Source organism: Eschrichtius robustus, chromosome X (assembly GCF_028021215.1).
Source record: "Eschrichtius robustus isolate mEscRob2 chromosome X, mEscRob2.pri, whole genome shotgun sequence".
Classification (NCBI taxonomy): Eukaryota; Metazoa; Chordata; class Mammalia; order Artiodactyla; family Eschrichtiidae; genus Eschrichtius; species Eschrichtius robustus.
The window spans coordinates 29,788,337-29,809,404 of NC_090845.1; the positions used below are offsets into that span (position 1 = coordinate 29,788,337).

The window sequence follows — 21,068 nt, forward strand, 5'->3', positions numbered from 1 at the left end:
ATCACCACCTCACTAAAACTATTCTGAAAGAAGTCACTCTGGCAAATCGGATTACTGACCTCAATTCTTTACCCTACCTTGTATCCATGCCCTTTGCTACGTAACTTTGAATTTCCTGCTACAAAGGGCAGTTTACTTCCCTGCCCTTGACAATGAGCTTGGCCATATGACTTGTTTTGCCTAATTCTAGCGAGATGTTAATAGAAGTGACACAAGCAGAGGCTTAAAACATGCTTCTGCAGTGGGGCTGGCCCTTTTGCACTTCTGCCATTATCATGAGACAAACGTGTACTGGGCTAGCCTGCTCACCCTTGGAGAAGGATGAGTGACGTGTGGAGAGCTACCCCAATCAACCTGCAGTGTGAAGCAGCACCACCCCAGACGAGCTGCAAACTCACGAAGAAATAAATGCTTATTATTGTTTGCCACTGGCATTTTGAAGTTGCTTGTCCTGCAGCATTTTTGTGAAAATACTTAACTGATTCAGTCACCAATGGCCAATGTCTGTGGAAAGTTTTACGTTCTCATTTACTTGATTTGTGTGCAGCAACTGGTGCTATTGACTGCTCTGTTCTTGAGGCTCTATCCTTCCTTGGTCCCCTCTCTTTGGGTGTCCTCTATATACTCTTAAGGTTCAAGTGTTTCTTTTTCTGCCTGTCCCTTAAATGCTGGTGTTCCCCAAGGCTCTGTCCCTAGCCCAACCTTCTCCCTCTGCAGTGCAAGTGGATCCTCAACTGGAGGAAGAGGCAGAGAGCACATCCATACAGAAGTTGTACCACAATTTTCCCTTATATCCAAATCTTCTACCTCCATTGCCACCGCCTTAACTTAAGCCCTCATCGACTCTTACTTGGACTCTGCAATGACCTTTTTATTGGCTCCTTCCCTCTACTCTAGACCTTCCATCCACGTATAGCTGCTCAAGGGATCTTTTTGAAGTGCAAATATAACATTATTCCTCTGTAAAACCTTTCAATGGCTCCCTGTTACCTACAAGACTAAGTCCAAACCTCTCTCCTTGGATTACAAGGCCCTCAAATATATGATCCTTACATAAATATCCACTTTGATCTTTTGTTATCTCCTTTCCTCTTACCCAATCCCATAATTGCCCATACAAAAACCCTTAAAGGTTAAGTGACTTGTTGAAGGTGACATAGCTTGTCAGTGAAAGAGGCATCACAAAAATGCAGGTTTCTTGGCTTCAATATTCAGGGTTCAATCTACTTAAAGAAGATATGCTTCCACATAAAAGAATTTAAGGAGGATGGTTGGATTTATTATAATTGAATTTTGAAGAATATAAAATAGTCTCCTTGATGATTATAGCATGATTGGAAAATTACTGTGTATAATAAAGTAAGACGTTGCTAAACAAAGACAGCAGGAAAAAATACATATTTGGTTTGTTTAAAAAAATCACTAAACAGTTTACTCCTAAGTATAAATTAATGTTCTATACATATTTATTGGGAAAAAGAAATACAATTTCTTTCTTGCTTGTGTGAATTAACATGACCTAGAAAACCTCTTTATGGATATGTAACAGAAATGTTAAAATATCTGTAAGGAAGCTATTTCAAAAGTAAAGCCTCTCACCATAAACTTCAAGACTCATCTATTAAACCTCTGACATTACCAAGCAACTCTGTTTCAGAAGGTAACACTATACAGGGGATACTATTTGAGAAAACAGCCCTCATTTCCCAGCTTACTGGAAATGATTAATCTTTTCAATAGCTTTGAGGACTACATACCAAAGTTGTTACTTTTTTGTCCTTTCAACAATGACTACAAGCTGAGAGCAGGCTAGTAAATGTGTTATCGGCCAACCCATTAGAGTTCCATTATTTTCTGTCTTACATGACTTCATGTAATGAATTTTTATAATTAAACTAATGGCATACAGTTTATTTTCCCCCCTCTTTACTTTTCAGGCCCCATTTCTCTTCCAGCTTCTTTGGAATAAGTTTTATACAAAAAAGAACGGAGGAGAGCCCTCCAAGTGCTTCATTACCTTAATTTCATTATGACATTTTGGAAAGCATTCTCTTTATCTGGGCTCCCTTTTTAATTTGCTGACTTTATTAAAAGACTTCAGCAGTGTTGTAATTAACAAATCACCCAGCTACCCCAGGCATCTAAGAGAAGTCTGGTTGAGAGGGTGTGGACATGGTTGGGTGGAAGTGATTCCAGTGAGAAAGCCAGAGGACAGATCCCCAGAAAGTCACATTTTCCCGGCTACTTTCAAATCCCATGAGCCTACTGCAGTAGACTACATTATTGTTCACAGACGTTCGGTGCCTTTTTCATACCAGAGGATTACACAGCTGCACCCCCACTGAATTAGGGATGATAACATAACTGATTTTGGCTACATGTCACTTCCAGGCAGATGGTTTAAGAGCCAGTGGCATCATTCATTATGTTTCCTGACTCTCTGATCAGAGAAGTTATGTATCAAGATGCAGCTCCCATTAGCTGCACTCCTTGAATAACTAAGCTAAGTAGAATGCTCTTGTGAATCTAGAGTGGACATGTAACATGAATAAAACATAAACTTTGTGTTGTCTCTAGATTTGGGGATAGTTTGTTACTGTGGCATAACTTAGCCTACCCTGACTGACATACCTACTCAAGTATGACCCTAGTGCATATGAAGTGGTATCTCATTGTGGTTTTCATTTGTATTTTCCTAATAATGACTGATGTTGACCATCATTTCATGTGCTTATTAGCCACTTGTACACCTTCTTTGAAGAAATGTCTATTAAAATCCTTTGCTGATTTATAATTGAGTCTTTCTTGTTCTTATTGAGTTATGAGTTCTTTACATATTCTGCATACAAGTCTCTTATCAGATATATGATTTGCAAATATTTTCTCCCATTCTGTGGGTTGTCTTTTTACTCTCTTTATGATGTTGCTTGCAGCACAGAAGTTTTTAACTTTGATGAAGTCCAAGTTATGTATTTTTTCTCTTGTCACTTTGGCTTTTGGTGTCATGTCTAAGAAAACACTGCCTAACTCATTGTACTCCTATGTTGTCTTGTAAGAGTTCTAATATTTTAGTTCTTATATCTAGCTCTAAGATCCATTTTTGAATTAATTTTTTTGTATGGTGTGAGGTAGGGTCAAACTTCATTATTTTGTATGTGGACATTTAGTTATGCAAGCATGAACTTTTGAAAAAATATTCTTTTCCCTCTGAATTGTCTAGGCACTCTTGCCAACAATCAATTGACCACAAATGCAAGGATTTAGTTCTGAACTTTCAATTTTGTTTCATTGATCTATATGATTACCTTGATGTCAGTACCACACTGTTTTGATTACTGTAGCTTTATAGTAAGTTTTGAAATTAGGAACTGTGTGTCCTCCAACTTTGTGCTTTTTTCAAGGTTGCTTTGGCTATTCTTTGTCCCTTGCATTTCAGTATGAATTTTAGGATCTACTTGTTGATTTCTACAGAAAAACTAGTGAGGATTTTGATAAGAATTGCATAGAGTCTGTAGGTCAATATGGGGATATTGCTATCTTAACAATATTAAGTTTTTTGATCTGGGAATACGGCATGCTTTTCCATTTACTTAAATCTTTAAATTCTTTCAGCATTGTAGTTGTCAATGGAAAAGTGTTGCATTTTTCTTATGCCTAATTATTTTATTTTTTTGTTGCTATTATAAATGGAAAAATTTTCTGAATTTCATTGTTCAGATTATGCATTGTTAGTATATAGAAAAATAATTGATTTTTGTATTTTGATCTTGGATCCTGCAAATTTGCTGAATTACATTTTTAGTGTATTCCTTAGGATCATCTATATACAAGATTATGTCATCTGCAAATAGATATAGTTTTACTTCTTCCTTTCCAATCTGGATGATTTTTATCTATTTTTTCTTGCCTATTTTCCCATCCTGAACTTCCAGTACCATGGTAAATAGAAGTGGTGAGAGCAGACACCTTTATCTTGCTCCTGAGCTCAGGGGAAAACATTCAGTCTGTGAGTCTGTTTCTGTTTTGCATATACATTCATTTGTAATATTTTTTAGATTCCACATATAAGTAATACACACTGTCTTTCTCTGGCTTATTTCACTAAGTATAATATTCTCTAGGTCCATCCACACTGCTACAAATGGCAGAATTTCATTCTTTTTCGTGACTAATATTTCATTGTATGTATGTATGTGTGTGTGTGTGTGTGTGTATATATATATATATATATACACACACACACACACCACATCTTCTTTATACATTCATCTGTTGATGGGCATTTGGGTTGCTTCCATATCTTGGTAATTATAATTAGTGCTGCTATGAATACTGGGGTGCATGTATCTTTTCAAATTAGTGTTTTCATTTTTTCCAGATATGTACACAGGAGTGGAATTGCTGGATCATATGGTAGCTCTACTTTTAGTTTTTTGAGGAACCTCCATACTGTTTTCCATTGTGGCTGCACCAATTTACATACCACCAAAAGTGTACAAACGTCTTCCTTTTTCTTCACATCCTTGTCAACACTGGTTATTTGTAGATCTTTTGATGATAGCCATTCTGACAGGTGTGAGGTGCTATCTCATTGCTGTTTTCATTTGCATTTCTCTAATAATTAGCAAATGTGCCTTTTCATGTGCCTATTGGCCATCAGAATGTTTTCTTTGGAAAAATGTCTACTCAGGCCTTCTTCCCATTTTTTGATTGGGTTGTTTGTTTTCTGATACTAAGCTGTATGAGCTGTTTGTATATTTTGGAGATTAATCCCTTGTCAGTAGCATCATTTGCAAATATTTTCTCCCCATCTGTAGGTTGTCTTTTCATTTTGTTGATGGTTTCCTTTGCTGTGCAAGAGCCTTTAAGTTTAATTAGGTCCCACTTGCTTATTTTTGCTTTTATTTCTTTTGCCTTAGGAGAGAGATCCAAAAATAATGTTGCTATGATTTATGTCAAAAAGTGTTCTGCCTATATTCTCCTCTAGGAGTTTTATGGTTTCAGGTCTTACATTTAGGTCTTTAATCCATTTTGAGTTTATTTTTGTATATGGTGTGAGGAAATGTTCTAATCTCATTCTTTTACATGTAGCTATCCAGTTTTCCCAGCACCACTTGTTGAAGAGACTGTCTTTTCTCCATTGTATACTTCAGCCTCCTCTGGCATAGATTAATTAACCATAGGTGTGTGGGTTTATTTCTGCGCTCTCTATTATGTTCCATTTATCTACGTGTCTGTTTGTGCCAATACCGTGCTGTTTTGATTACTGTAGTCCGAGAAGGTGATACTTCCAGCTTTTTTCTTTTTTCTAAAGATTGCTTTGGCAATTTGGGGTCTTTTATGGTTTCATATGAATTTTAGGATTATTTGTTCTAGTTCTGTGAAAAATGTCAGGGGTATTTTGATAGGGGTAGCATTAAATCTGTAGATTGCTTTGGGTAGTATGGCCATTTTAACAATATTAATTCTTCCAATCCAAGAGCACGAAATATCCTTCCATTTCTTTGCATCATCTTCAGTTTCCTTCATCAGAGTATAGGTCTTTCACGTCTTTGGTTAAGTTTATTCCAAGGTACTTTATTCTTTTTTGATGTGATTTTAAACAGGAATTTTTTTTTTTACTTTCTCTTTCCGATACTTCATTATTAGTGTATAGAAAAGCAACAGACTTCTGTATATTAATCTTGTATCCTGCAAATTTGCTGAATTCATTCATTTAGTTTTTGGGTGGAGACTCCAGGGTTTTCTACATAAAGCATCATGTTATCTGCAAATAGTGATAGTTTTACTTCTCTCATTTCAATTTGGATGCCTTTTATTTCTTTTTCTTGTCTGATTGCTGTGGTTAAGACTGCCAAAACTATGTTAAATAGAAGTGGTGAGAGTAGGCTTCCTTGTCTTATTCCTGAATTTAGAGGAAAGGTTTTCAGCTTTTCACTATTCAGTATGATGTTAGCTGTGGCTTTGTCATAAACGGCCTTTATTATGTTGAGATATGTTCCCTCTATACTTACTTTGTTGAGAGTTTGTTTTGTTTGTTTTTATCATGAACAGATGTTGAATTTTGTCAAATGCTTTTTCTGCATCTACTGAGGTGATCATGTGTTTTTTTATCTTTCCTTTTGTTAATGTGGTATATTGTATTGATTTGCAAATACTGAACCATCCTTAATCCAACTTGATCATGATGTATGATCCTTTTTATACATTGTTGGATTTGGTTTGCTAATATTTTGTTGAGGTTTTTGCATTTATATGCATCAAAGATATTGGCCTATAATTTTCATTTCTTTTTTTTTTTTTTTGTAGTGTCTTTGTCTGGTTTTCATACTAGGGTAATGGTAGCCTCATAGAATGAATTTTGGTGTGTTCTGTCCTCTTCAATTTTTTGGAATAGCTTGAGGATAGGTTTAAGTTCTTTATATGTTTGGTAGAATTCTCCTGTGAAGCTGTCTGGTCCTGGACTATTCTTTGCTGAGAGGTTTTTTGGTTTTTTTTTTTTTTTTTTTACTAGAAAATCAATTTCACTACTAGTGATTGGTCTGTTCAAATTGGCTGTTTCTTCTTGATTCAGTCTTGGCAGGTTGTATGTTTTTAGAAGATTGTCCATTTTCTTCTAGGTTGTCCAATTTGTTGGTGTATAACTGCTCGTAGTATTCTCTTAAGATTTTTTGTATCTCTCTAGTATTGGTTGTTATTTCTCTTCTTTCATTTCTTATATTGTTTATTTGGGTCTTCTCTCTTTTCTTCTTGGTGAGCCTGGCTAAAAGTTTATCAATTTTGTTTATCTTTTCAAAAAGCCAGCTCTTGGTTTCATTGATCTTTTCTATTTTTTTGTTTTGTTTTGTTTCTATTTTATTTATTTCCTCTCCTATATTTATTATTTCCTTCATTCTGTGGACTTTGGGCTTTGTTTGTTCTTTTTCTAATTCCTTTAGGTGGTATGTTAGGTTGCTTATTTGAGATTTTTCTTTTTTCTTGAGGAAGGCCTGCATCATTATAAACTTCCCTCTTAGAACGGCTTTTGCTGCATCCCATAGATTTTGGAGTTTTGTGTTTCCATTTTCCTTTGTCTTGAGGTACTTTCTGATTTTCCCTTTAATTTCTTCATTGACCCATTACTTTTTTAGTAGCCTATTGTTTAGTCTCCACATGTTTGTTTCTTTCTCATTTTTCTTTCTGTAATTGATTTCTAGTTTCATACTGTTGTGGTCAGAAAACATGCTCAATACAAGTTCTATTCTCTTTCTCTGGTAGCTGTAAGACTATTAATTTTTAAGGCTACTGTGTAGCTGGGAGAAACTGATGGGAATAGGCCAAGTTAAAAAGTCTCAAACCCTGCTGTTCTCAGTGAAGTTCAGTAATTTACATATTGTTGCCAACCTCTGGTTAATTTCCAGAGTTTAGAAAAGGCAATTTTTAACAATTTTGCAATTTGCTGCTTTTATGGAGGAGTGGATTTACAGAGTTGCCACATTATATTTTCAAGCATGGAATAAGTTAAAGTGTGAAAAGGAAATAAGGCAAAATATGGTGCAATCAGAGCATAATGCTATCCAAGTCTTTGTGACTCTGCATTAAATATTTATATACTATAGCAGTACCTGGAAAACCACCCATTATTTTTCCTGTGCTCTATCAGTGATGTAGGAAGCACTCTGTTTGTGTGCTTTGAGAAATTTAATAGCTTCATACATACTTTGGGAGGAAAAGGACTATCAGGTTATTGATTCTTTCTTCTTAATCATGTGGGATCTTTAGGGGAGAACAAAAGGGAATAAAGAAACTACATGAAAAAATGGCAGGTCCTAGGAAGAAGTTTTCTGATAATGTTTTTCATTACTGTATCAGAAATCCAAACCTCAAACTACCAGGGTGGGTCAATTTGCTGATTTAATTTTGTGCTCATCCAAAAAGTAAATAAAATGTGTGAAAGGAGAATTTAGCTTCCATTACTGTATATATCTTTTTGGTAGATAAGGATACTACCTAATGCCACCCATCCCCTCAAATAATGAAAACGACAAGGCTCTACTTCCATATTTGAAAAAAAAGTTCTCTCTGATTAGTTTCTTTCCTGGTAAAATAATTTGCAATCCTCAAATAGCTATCAGATTTACTACATATAACAAGTTCAACTTTTAAAATTAATTACATGATTACAGTGTACCTACATTTCAAGTTCCCTAAAGAATGTCTTCAAAACACATATTTTTGCAGCCTTGGAAATCTTTATTTAATAATTTGATAAATTATTGTGTTTCTCACCTCAGATAGTTTTAAGTAGTATATAGCTAAATCAGCTAGGCTCAAATAAGATTTCACTTCTCTATTGAATTCATGTACTCTTAGCTCAGCCAAGCACAAAACAGCTAATGCCGTCACGTTTGAAAAGCTTTTATGCTGAATTTGACACAAAAGCAATCACAAGAGAGACAAAAAAGGAATTTCTCTTTCAAAAGCTGAAAGGGGAAAAAAATAAATGAAAATTCTGAGCCTGGATAAATCTCTCTTGACACTGGAAAAGAAAGTTTAAAATCATCAAGAAATAATTTTTCCAAAGAATCCACTGCCAAGTTTGGACCAATCTTAATAGCCCAGGAAACAGGTTGTGAAATAAACCAAGATTCTGCCAAATAAAAGAAATCCCATGATGACCATTGCTGGCAGTTTTAGGTGCCAAAGGCATACCATCTTACCTCTTATGAAAGTTAAATGGTATCATCTCTCATAGGATTCTGCCATAGCCTTTTGGCAGACATTTTGATTAGGATGGAAATCCTGTATGATTTCCCCTAATATCTGTCTTTCTATCTCAGAAGAGCATTATTGTTTTACTAGGGCCATGTAGAAGAGCAAATGAAGCCATGCAGTTAACAAAATCAGCTACTTACTCATCTTATGTTTTTGTTTCCAAAAAATTAAGGGTTATATAGGAAAGAAAGAAACTAAACATACATTATGGGCATCATTTAATGATCTACTCATTAATTATTGACACGATGGGCTATCTACAGTCTATTCTTTTGCCAAATACTTACTGTTGCTATCTCCTTCCACCTTGTCTATGCTTTCAAGATGGACTTTTCCCAGATGCCATCTCAGATTTGAGTTCTACTCTGTGAAGGGGCTGTTGTTATTCCAATGTTTTCTCCACTATTTTTTCCAACCAAGAGTGGAGGTTTTCTAAATGTCTAATTAGTAGGGAAATGGTGAAAGATGGAACTTAATGAAATATTATAATTAAAAATGATAATTGTTAAAAGTTATGTAGCAACATATGTATTTATATAATACTAACGTTAAAATCAGAATTCAAACTTTTATGTACATTATGAAGACAATTTAGAATATGTAGATCAGAAATGGAAGAGAGGGGCATTCCCTGGCAGTCCAGTGGTTAGGGCTCCACGCTCTCATTGCTGAGGGCCTGGGTTCAATCCCTCGTTGGGGAACTAAGATCCCTTCAGCCGTGTGGTGCGGCCAAAAAACAAGAAGTGGAAGAGATTATAGACAGAGGTTAGCAATTATGAATCATGAAACTATCAGAATTATGAGTGATTTTTTTCTTTAGCTCAGGTATAGTGACTGGTTTAAGTTTTCAAGGAGTGTAACGGTGCTGGTGGTTGGCTTTGAAACCATTTCATTGTGACAGTGAGGGCAGTCACCAGCTCTCTTGTTCACCCTAGACACACAGACTAAGAAAGAATTCATGGAGCAAGGAGATCCTGGTCAAATTAACCATTGCCTATTATGTCTATTTTCACACTTTCGTCCTCAAAGAAAATTGTAAGTGATAAGCCAGCTAATATCATTCAGGAATGATAACACATTAGACATAAAGGCAGTCCTCCACTTTATAAGGCTCCCTGACTTTTCTAAGAATTAAACATTGTAGTTTCATTAAAAATGGAATACAACTTGCAAGTATCTTTTTAGCTTTTCACAGTAGAACAAAATACGAAAACTTCTCCCTGGTATACTGTTTCACTGCTTTCATTTTCCACCTGTTGGCTCATCAGTAATATAATCTTATTTGTCAGTTCACAACTACAGTGGTCTCCCTTTCTGATCCTCACGGTGTTTTCTTGATTTGTTTTAGCCACACAGACAACGGGTTACGGAGGAAATCTGTGAGGTCATTTGCAAAAGAGGGAGGAGATATGGGGATATATGTATACGTATAGCTGATTCACTTTGTTATAAAGCAGAAACTGACACACCATTGTAAAGCAGTTATACTCCAATAAAGATGTTAAAAAAAAAAGTAATTGCTATGCATTCCTATCCCAGCTCTGCTGCTTTTAAGAGGAGTTACTGAACTTCTCTAGGCTTTCAATTTACTTATCTGTAAACAGGGAACAATAATAGTACTTTTCATGGAAAGTTTTTGGGAGGATGAAATAAGCCAATATATGTGAAGTGGTTAGCACATTTTTTGACAAAGAACCAAGTACTCACTAAATGTTAGTATTAGGGTTAGTATTACTTTTAGTTTTAGCATATGTCATTTAGGAAATGGACAGGAAAATTACAGCTTTAGTCTTCTTTATTTATGTTAGGAACTTACACTGAAGTTACAGCAATATATATCATTAAATTGCTAACATATAACACAAACAAAAACATAAGTTTCCAAAGATAATGGCTGAGCCATTTTTAAGATGCAGTTTTAGATGGACTATTCAAAAGCAAATTTTTATTTCAAAAGTTTGACAAGGATAGCAATTATAATACAATCTTGTCTTTGTTTTAGGTGTCCAAAACACCTTACTTATTTTGATGAAAAAATTGTTGTTTTCTCCTTTCATATTTTCTTTTGCAACTCTTTCTGTCTCTTATTTAAAGCTCCTTGCTTTTCCAAAAGCTATTAAACCCAAATCATTCTTGCCATCACTTTAGGATTCTTGTATGTTTTAAGAGTATTTCTCAATTGCCAAATTTCAGAGTCTTCTTGCCCTGATCAACTCTGTCTCTATATGCCTCTCACCTCTCCTTTCCCTCATCTATCACAAGGGTCCAATCCAAATTCTTTTTTCCCTGGTAATTCCTCCTGACCAGTTCACCACTTTGTTCCGTGATCCTCTAGATTCATAGAACCCTAAATTTTTGAGAGGAGAAAAGAAATAGCATAACATACTGAGTACGTGATGGATAAGACCAGAACCCTCAAGAATAACCACATGGATTCTATGTTTCACACAGTCAAGTGAAAAATTGGAAAACCCATCATTAGAAATTCCTAATTCATCTATGCTCATCAAAGGGAGAAAATCTTAGTGGTAAAAAGTATCTTGTGAAAGAGAGAATTTTTATTCATCTAGATGTTGCCTCCAACAAAGGTACTGATAAGTTTGTAAAATCCTATGTGGCGTTCTAACATTTTTGTCATATAAATAAAAATCCTGTTCTCATTGCTGTTCAGACCCTTTGGAAAACTAGCTATGACAAGGACTGGCTAAAAGCTCACTAGTTCATTATTCCCATTCATTCTTCCTGAAATTAAATTGGGAACAAGTTCTGGTCAATGGGTTTTGCGTGGAAGTGATGTCCATAACCTCGAGCCCTGGCCATAAAACCCCATGTCTTGACCACATTCTCTCTTACTCTTCTGTGGTGACTTTGTGCAGCCATGATTTTAAAATTATAGTTTGATAAAATTAGAAAAGTTTGGACCCCCAAGTCACCATGTAGGGGAGAGCTCCCAAGAAGGGTTCTTTGACCTCTATTGAACTATGACACAACCAAGGAATTAATCACCATTGTATTCAGCTACTGAGATTTCAGGGTTTATTTTGCAAATAAACCTAGTGTAAATAAATATGCAATGTGGCTTAGCATAGTCTAAACAATGATTAATTTAGAAATGGGAGCCATTCCATGCAAGAAAACTTTATGGCTTTTTTCTCAGATGACATAGGTAATTTGAGATTCAAATACTTGTTTAGCAGAAGGCCTTTTCCTACCAGAAAAAAACCCTAGAGAGTGTTTTCATCAATGTGATCAAGTTCTCACTATGTCACTTCTCTGCTTAAAATCCTCTAAGGACTACCCATTGTTTAGCATTTAAGGTCTTTCCAAACTGACCTATAAATATGAGGTTGGAAAGGATTCAATATTTATAAAGTACCACGCATGGTGCCTGATAAGACATAGTCAAACAAATTTTATTTCCTTTCCTTTTTCTGTTTCATTTATCCTGAAGAGTTCTAGATTATTAAGTGGAAAAATATATGATGAAGTTTGGGGTGCGGGAGAGGAAGAAGAAGAAAAGGAAGAAGAAAGAAGGGAAGTTGGGCTGGAGGTCAGAAAATGGGAGGAGAAAGTGAGAGTACACCTTATCCCTACCTTATTCTCATACCCACCCTTCCCTTCTCCATTCACTGCCTTCAAGTATAGTAGGAAGGAGTAGACCTGTTACTTTTTCTAAGAAGGAATTAAGTCCATCTGATTGACTTCATGATATTACAGAAGTACGTGCAACAATTCTGAAGTGATCTTAAAAGATGATGCAGTGTGAAAACCAGAGCACTGTACCTAATTTATTAAACAAAATTAATTTTAACATTGATATTAACCATCAATTTTCCTCTAATCTCTACTTTACTTTGACTGCAAAGACTACTGTTCATTTCAGCTTGTTTTCTTTTAATAAATTAACATTAAAAATCATTAGATTTTAATCCATGGTATAATTTTATCCAGTGTATTTTATTTTAAGAACATATCTTTGATACTAACCTTGGTTTCTGTGATTTTCCTTTGGATTGCATCCATTGTGTAGGGACCCTCCTTCCATGACTCAAGCTTGGCTCTGGCCTGCCCCAAGACCTGCTGAGCTTCTTCCTTAGCTTCCAGCCATTGTGTTGAATCTTTTAACATTTCATTCAACTGTTGCCTCCGGTTCTGAAGGTGTTCCTGTACTTCATCCCACTGACTCTGAATTCTTTCAACTGGAAAAGAAGGAAAAATGAATATATGGGAGTAAATGCTAGTCTGGAGGAGACATTTGAAATTTAACATCCAAATATTATCTCACATTTTATATTACTTATAAAAGAAATTGCAAGAGGGAAGAGATATGGGAACATATGTATATGTATAACTGATTCACTTTGTTATAAAGCAGAAACTAACACACCATTGTAAAGCAATCATACTTCAATAAAGATGTTTAAAAAAAAAATAATAATTGAAAAAAAATTTAAGTACAAGCAAAAAAAAAAAAAAAAAGAAATTGCTCATTGTGTTACAGTTAGGATGATGGACAATGGAACTTCTTACTTTTTTCAAAGGTAAACATAAGTTTTTGTTAAATCAACTTCCTGAAGGTAATCTAGAACATCAATAGTACATGTGAAAATTTAACTGTGTCTATTCCTTTTTTTTTTTTTTAGTTTTAAAAGGAGGATAAAACATTTATTAACATAGTATATTAACACAGTTGTATAACTGAATGCAAGACCTTTTCACATAATATCCCCTAAAGCATCTCAAGCACTACATGTCTAAAACAGAACCTATAGAAAAGGAACTATTTCCTTCTTAAAAAAAAGAGCCTGTTACTTATTTTCTCTTCCTCAGTCACTGTGCCAACATGTTGACTAACCTGATTTTTCTCATTTCCTAACTGTGCAAATGTCATACCATTTACTCAGCCCCAAGTAGGACACATCTAAATCATATGCCCTCTTCTCCTTTTCATCCACACAAACAAGTTCCCCTGAATCTATCTTTTCATGCTCTTCCTAGTGCTGTAGTTCACACCTTAATTTCCATTTTTATCTAGGATGTTGCTACAATCTTCAAACTACTCTTTTTTTTTTGAATTGTAGGAGTTTATTTATTTTTTTATAGAGCAGGTTCTTATCCATTTTATATATATTAGTGTATATATGTCAATCCCAATCTCCCAATTCATCACACCACCACTCCCCTCCCCACCACTTTCCCCCCTTGGTGTCCATACATTTGTTCTCTACATCTGTGTCTCTATTTCTGCCCTGCAAACCGATTCAACTGTACCATTTTTCTAGGTTCCACATATATGCATTAATATACGATATTTGTTTTTCTCTTTCTGACTTACTTCACTCTGTATGACAGTCTCTAGATACATCCACAACTCTACAAATGACCCAATTTCGTTCCTTTTTATGGCTGAGTAATATTCCATTGTATATATGTACCACATCTTCTTTATCCATTCATCTGTTGATGGGCATTTAGGTTGCTTCCATGACCTGGCTATTGTAAATAGTGCTGTAATGAACATTGGGGTGCATGTGTCTTCTTGAATTACGTTTTTTTCTGGGTATATACCCAGCAGTGGGATTGCTGGGTCATATGATAATTCTATTTTTAGTTTTTTAAGGAAACTCCATACTGTTCTCCATAGTGGCTTTACCAATTTACATTCCCACCAACAGTGCAAGAGGGTTCCCTTTTCTCCACACCCTCTCCAGCATTTGTTGTTCGTAGATTTTCTGATGATGCCCATTCTAACTGGTGTGAGGTGATACCTCAGTGTAGTTTTGATTTGCATTTCTCTAATAATTAGTGATGCTGAGCAGCTTTTCATGTGCTTCTTGGTCATCTGTATGTTTTCTTTGGAGAAATGTCTATTTAGCTCTTCTGCCCACTTTTGGATTGGGTTATTTGTTTTTTTAATATTGAGCTGCATGAGCTGTTTACATATTTTGGAGATTAATCCTTTGTCCGTTGATTCATTTGCAAATATTTTCTCCCATTCTGAGGGTTGTCTTTTCGTCTTGTTTGTACTTTCTTTTGCTTTGCAAAAGCTTTTAAGTTCCATTAGGTCCCATTTGTTTATTTTTGTTTTTATTTCCATTACTCTAGGAGGTGGATCAAAAAAGATCTTGCTGTGATTTATGTCAAAGAATGTTCTTCCTATGTTTTCCTCTAAGAGTATTAGAGTGTCCAGTCTTACATTTAGCTTTCTAATACATTTTGAGCTTATTTTTTTGTGTACGGTGTTAGGGAGTGTTCTAATTTCATTCTTTTAAATGTAGCAGTCCAGTTTTCTCAGCACCACTTATTGAAGAGGATGTCTTTTCTCCATTGTATATTCTTGCCTCCTTTGTCATAGATTAGTTGACCATAGGTGTATCGGTTTATCTCTGGGCTTTCTATCCTGTTCCATTGATCTATATTTCTGTTTTTGTGCCAGTACCATATTGTCTTGATTACTGTAGCTTTGTTAAGTCAGGCAGTCTGATTCCTCCAACTCTGTTTTTTTTTCCCTCAAGACTGCTTTGGCTATTCAGGGTCTTTTGTGTCTCCATACAAATTTTGTTTTGTTCTAGTTCTGTAAAAAAAGCCATAGGTAATTTGACAGGAATTGCACTGAATCTGTAGATTGCTTTGGGTAGTATACTCATTTTCACAATATTGATTCTTCCAATCCCAGAACATGGTATATCTCTCCATCTGTTTGTATCCTCTTTAATTTCTTTCATCAGTGTCTTATAGTTTTCTGCATACAGGTCTTTTGTCTCCCTATGTAGGTTTATTCCTAGGTATTTTATTCTTTTTGTTGCAATGGTAAATGGGAGTGTTTCCTTAATTTCTCTTTCAGAATTTTTATAATTATTGTATAGGAATGCAAGAGATTTCTGTGCATTAATTTTATATCCTGCAACTTTAACAAATTCATTGATTAGCTCTAGTAGTTTTCTGGTGGCATCTTTACCATTCTCTATGTATAGTATCATGTCATCTGCAAACAGTGACAGTTTTACTTCTTCTTTTCCAATTTGTATTCATTTTATTTCTTTTTCTTCTCTGATTGCCGTGGCTAGGACTTCCAGAACTATGTTGAATAACAGTGGTGAGAGTGGACATCCTTGTCTCGTTCCTGATCTTAGAGGAAATGCTTTCAGTTTTTCACCATTGAGAATGATGTTTGCTGTGGGTTTGTCATATATGGCCTTTATTATGTTGAGGTAGGTTCCCTCTATGCCCACTTTCTGGAGTTTTTATCATAAATGGGTGTTGAATTTTGTCAAAAGCTTCTTCTGCATCTATTGAGATGATCATATAGTGTTTATTCTTCAATCTGTTAATATGGTGTACCACATTGATTGATTTGCATATATTGAAGAATCCTTGCATCCGTGGGATAAATCCCACTTGATCATGGTGTATGATCCTTTTAATGTGTTGTTGGATTCTGTTTGCTAGTAATTTGTTGAGGATGTTTACATCTATATTCATCAGTGATATTGGTCTGTAATTTTCTTTTTTTGTAGTGTCTTTGTCTGGTTTTGGTATCAGGGTGATGGTGGCCTCATAGAATGAGTTTGGGAGTGTTCCTTCCTCTGCAATTTTTTGGAAGAGTTTGAGAAGGATGGGTGTTAGCTCTTCTCTAAATGTTCGACAGAATTCACCTGTGAAGCCATCTGGTGCTGGACTTGTGTTTGTTGGCAGATTTTTAATCACAGTTTCAATTTCATTGCTTGTGATTGGTCTGTTCATATTTTCTATTTCTTCCTGGTTCAGTCTTGGAAGGCTATACCTTTCTAAGAATGTGTCCATTTCTTCCAGGTTGTCCATTTTATTGGCATGGAGTTGCTTGTAGTAGTCTCTTAGGATGCTTTGTATTTCTGCAGTGTCTGTTCTAACTTCTCCGTTTTCATTTCTAACTTTATTGATTTGAGTCCTCGCCCTCTTTTTCTTGATGAGTCTGGCTAATGGTTTATCAATTTTGTTTATCTTCTGAAAGAACCCGCTTTTAGTTTTATTGATCTTCGCTATTGTTTTCTTTGTTTCTGTTTCATTTATTTCTGTTCTGACCTTTATGATTTCCTTCCTTCTACTAACTTTGGGTTTTGTTTGTTCTTCTTTCTCTAGTTCCTTTAGGTGTAAGGTTAGATTGTTTATTTGAGATTTTTCTCGTTTCTTGAGGTAGGCTTGTATTGCTATAAACTTCCCTCTCAGAACTGCTTTTGCTGCATCCCATAGGTTTTGGATCATCGTGTTTTCATTGTCATTTGTCTCTAGGTATTTTTTGATTCCCTCTTTGACTTCTTCAGTGATATCTTGTTTATTTAGTAACATATTGTTTAGCCTCCTGGTGTTTGTGTTTTTTACGTTTTTTTCCCAGTAATTCATTTCTAATCTCATAGCGCTGTGGTCAGAAAAGACGCTTGATATGATTTCAATTTTCTTAAATTTACTGCGGCTTGATTTGTGACTCAAGATGTGCTCTATCCTGGAGAATGTTCTGTGCGCACTTGAGAAGAAAGTGTAATCTGCTGTTTTTGGATGGAATATGCTATAAATATCAATTAAATCTATCTGGTCTGTTGTGTCATTTAAAGCATCTGTTTCCTTATTTATGTTCATTTTGGATGATCTGTCCATTGGTGTAAGTGAGGTGTTAAAGTCCCCCACTATTATTGTGTTACTGTCGATTTCCTCTTTTATAGCTGTTAGCAGTTGCCTTATGTATTGAGGTGCTCCTCTGTTGGGTGCATATATAATTGTTATATCTTCTTCTTGGATTGATCCCTTGATCATTATGTAGTGACCTTCCTTGTCTCTTGTAACATTCTTTATTTTAAAGTCTATTTTATCTGATATGAGTATTGCTACTCCAGCTTTCTTTTGATTTCCATTTGCAGGGAGTATCTTTTTCCATCCCCTCCCTTTCAGTCTGTATGTGTCCCTAGGTCTGAAGTGGGTCTCTTGTAGACAGCATATATATGGGTCTTGGTTTTGTATCCATTCAGCAAGCCTGTGTCTTTTGGTTGGAGCATTTAATCCATTCACGTTTAAGGTAATTATCCATATGTATGTTTCTATTACCATTTTCTTAATTGTATTGGGTTTGTTTTTGTAGGTCCTTTTCTTCTCTTGTGTTTCCCACTTAGAGAAGTTCCTTTAGCATTTGTTGTAGAGCTGGTTTGGTGGTGCTGAATTCTCTTAGCTTTTGCTTGCCTGTAAAGCTTTTGATTTCTCCATCGAATCTGAATGAGATCCATGCTGGGTAGAGTAATCTTGGTTGTAGGTTCTTCCCTTTCATCACTTTTAATATATCATGCCACTCCTTTCTGGCTTGTGGAGCGTCTGCTGAGAAATCAGCTGTTAACCTTATGGGAGTTCCCTTGTATGTTATTTGTCGTTTTTCCCTTGCTGCTTTCAATAATTTTTCTTTGTCTTTAATTTTTGTCAGTTTGATTACTATGTGTCTCGGTGTGTTTCTCTTTGGGTTTATCCTGTATGGGACTCTCTGCGCTTCCTGGACTTGGGTGGCTATTTCCTTTCCCATGTTAGGGAAGTTTTCGACTGTAATCTCTTCAAATATTTTCTCTGGTCCTTTCTCTCTCTCTTCTCCTTCTGGGACCCCTATAATGTGAATGTTGTTGTGTTTAATGTTGTCCCAGAGCTCTCTTAGGCTGTCTTCATTTCTTTTCATTCGTTTTTCTTTATTCTGTTCTGTGGCAGTAAATTCCACCATTCTGTCTTCCAGGTCACTTACCCGTTTTTCTGCCTCAGTTATTCTCCTATTGATTCCTTCTAGTGTATTTTTCATTTCAGTTATTGTATTGTTCATTTCTATTTGCTCTTTAATTGTTCTAGGTGTTTGTTCTTTAACTGTTCTAGGTGTTTGTTAAACATTTCTTGTATCTTCTCGGTCCTTGCCTCCATTCTTTTTCTGAGGTCCTGGATCATCTTCACTAACATTATTCTGAGTTCTTTTTCTGGAAGGTTGCCTATCTCCACTTCATTTAATTGTTTTCCTGGGGTTTTATCTTGTTCCTTCATCTGGTACATAGCCCTCTGCCTTTTCATCTTGTCTTTCTGTGAATGTATTTTTTGTTCCACAGGCTACAGGATTGTAGTTCTTCCTGCTTCTGCTGTCTGCCCTCTGTAACTGTGTCTTTTCTTAATCTCTAGAGCCAAATATGAGTAATCTTTTCAAAAGCTCCTATAGCAGAATGCCCACATTCCCTCGCCCTTATCACTTCATTGCCCAACAGCCTGACCTCCAATACCATCACTGACATTTCATTCTTTGTAGGCTTTGTGTTGCCATAAAGTGTTTGCTTTGCCATCTAAGTGGTAGGCTAGATACACCAAGGAATTGAGGCTCCCCTCCCCAGTCTCCCAGCACCTTACCTCCCAGGAACAGCCTGTAACCAATGACTGATGGTAGTCATTGGGGTATGAATATTCTAGCACGCTTGATGCTACGGGAGATAACTGTGAGGTATGTTATTTATAAGGGTTCCAGTGTTCTCCCAGTGGGATAAAGCTCTAGTGGGTCATGGTGGTAACCTGCTTGATTATGTACCATCCTTTATTGGCTGTGTTGCCTTATCTGTCTCACTTTCTCATTCCCCTATTGATATTTCTCTCAACTCCCAAATAAACCACTTGCTCTCAAAACTTTTTCTGCAGCAATCCAAGACCAGATAGGCATATTGGAAACTTCTTGTAACAATGCCAGTTATATTCTGTAAGTAGGACAGGCTTACATCGAGGCTATTTTCTGGTATCATTGTGAGTCAGAGATGGAGATTCCCTATAGATTTTGCTCTGGAATACTTTATTTTAGAATATTAAAAAATAAACATAACAAGATTGCTTTTTCTTTTCTTTGAGGACCACATAATCTTCTCTTTAAGCTGATTTCATAAAATGGAAATAATGCCATAGAAAACAGGTAATAAAACCACCACTTACTTTACTCCTTAAGCAGGAAATCTGACAGACATTCTAGATTTTTCCCTAAGCCTCACCAAACACTATATATAATTGGTTACTAAGTTTTCTCATACAGAACTCCTTTCTTCTTTCCACACGTTTCCACTGCAAAGCTCCAACATTTTCTGTCTACATGCTTGCAATAGACTGTACATAGTCCCTCTGCCTCAAGTCTCCACTTTCCAATGTAACTTCTACACTGTAGACATAGTAATAACTAATATAAATCTGATCACCACACTCTCTCATTTAAACCCTTCAATGTCTCCCCACTGTTCTCTGGAATATCTTAGCTTGATATACATATTCCTCTGTGATCTGGTCTGGATAATCTGAGAGATTTATTTACAAAGGAACAAATTATAACATAATCAGAGTGTAGGAAAATCACCAACTTAATATAAGAAACTAGGCCTTGCAGCAGTGGAGCTGTTAGTACATCTAGGCCCAAGAAATCAGGGGAGGGAGAAGTGGCCAGAAGCTGAGAATCATGAGGAGAAACCACCCTGAGAAGAGCAGTAACCTTTTATCAAGGGACAGAGTCAGCCTGAAGCAAATTCACAGGTAGGGAACTAGAAGAATAAATACCCTGACCTCTCTGCCCTCTCTCTTCAATGTCCTACTAGGGCTCCCCAGTGGCTAAACCAATTGGAAGCCAGAGGGCATGGGAGACCAATGATGACACAGATCAACCACCCAGAGTAGAGAGTGAGGTAGAGAAGGGCAATGGACAAATAAAACGTATACGGCACAGTCTTGTGCTTCTTATTTCATGATATAAGCTTAGCCCTTCTTAATTAAACCTGCTGTTGCCTCCCTAAAGTTATAAGAAGTTATGAGTTAAAGAAGTACCTGAGATATTTTGTAAATAACCATCAGTACTAAACAGACCCTACAAGACTACTGATTGTGACATGAATTAAAGAATGTGGTACCTAGAATAGGTAAAACCAAGTAAGTGGCATTCATTACAGGTACTGTTTTTATCAGTTTCATTTTGGTTTGGGTGTTTGCTATGCGTTGCAAACCCAGTCAACATATCATATTCCAACTTTGGTTAACATGTCAACCTGTTTAAATGTCAATAACTCCTTATAATCTTTGAGCACCATTTTTTTTTTTTTTTTGCTTGTTGCATTGCTGTTGTTCACCCACTGGGTAGTATAGCACTTATTATAGTTGAGATCTACAATTATTAGTCTATTTAATCTTTAGTTTACAAAACTACTAGTGTAAATGCTATTATAAAAAAGCTATTTAAAATATAAGTAAAAGTGTCTTTAAGTGTTCTGGAATACTTTCTTATCAATCATAGAAACAACTGATAACACAATTAC

General features: G+C 35.8%; 1 protein-coding gene across 4 annotated transcripts in view; it reads right to left on the bottom strand.

Annotated features, from left to right (window-relative positions):
* DMD (dystrophin) overlaps positions 1-21,068 on the bottom strand; it is a 1,739,631-nt gene that overhangs the window by 575,272 nt on the left and 1,143,291 nt on the right. For all 4 annotated transcript variants that reach the window (XM_068533306.1, XM_068533307.1, XM_068533305.1 and 1 more), the window contains one exon: positions 12,742-12,953. In XM_068533306.1, coding sequence (XP_068389407.1) covers positions 12,742-12,953 — 212 coding nt within the window. The remainder of the gene's footprint in view (positions 1-12,741; positions 12,954-21,068) is intronic.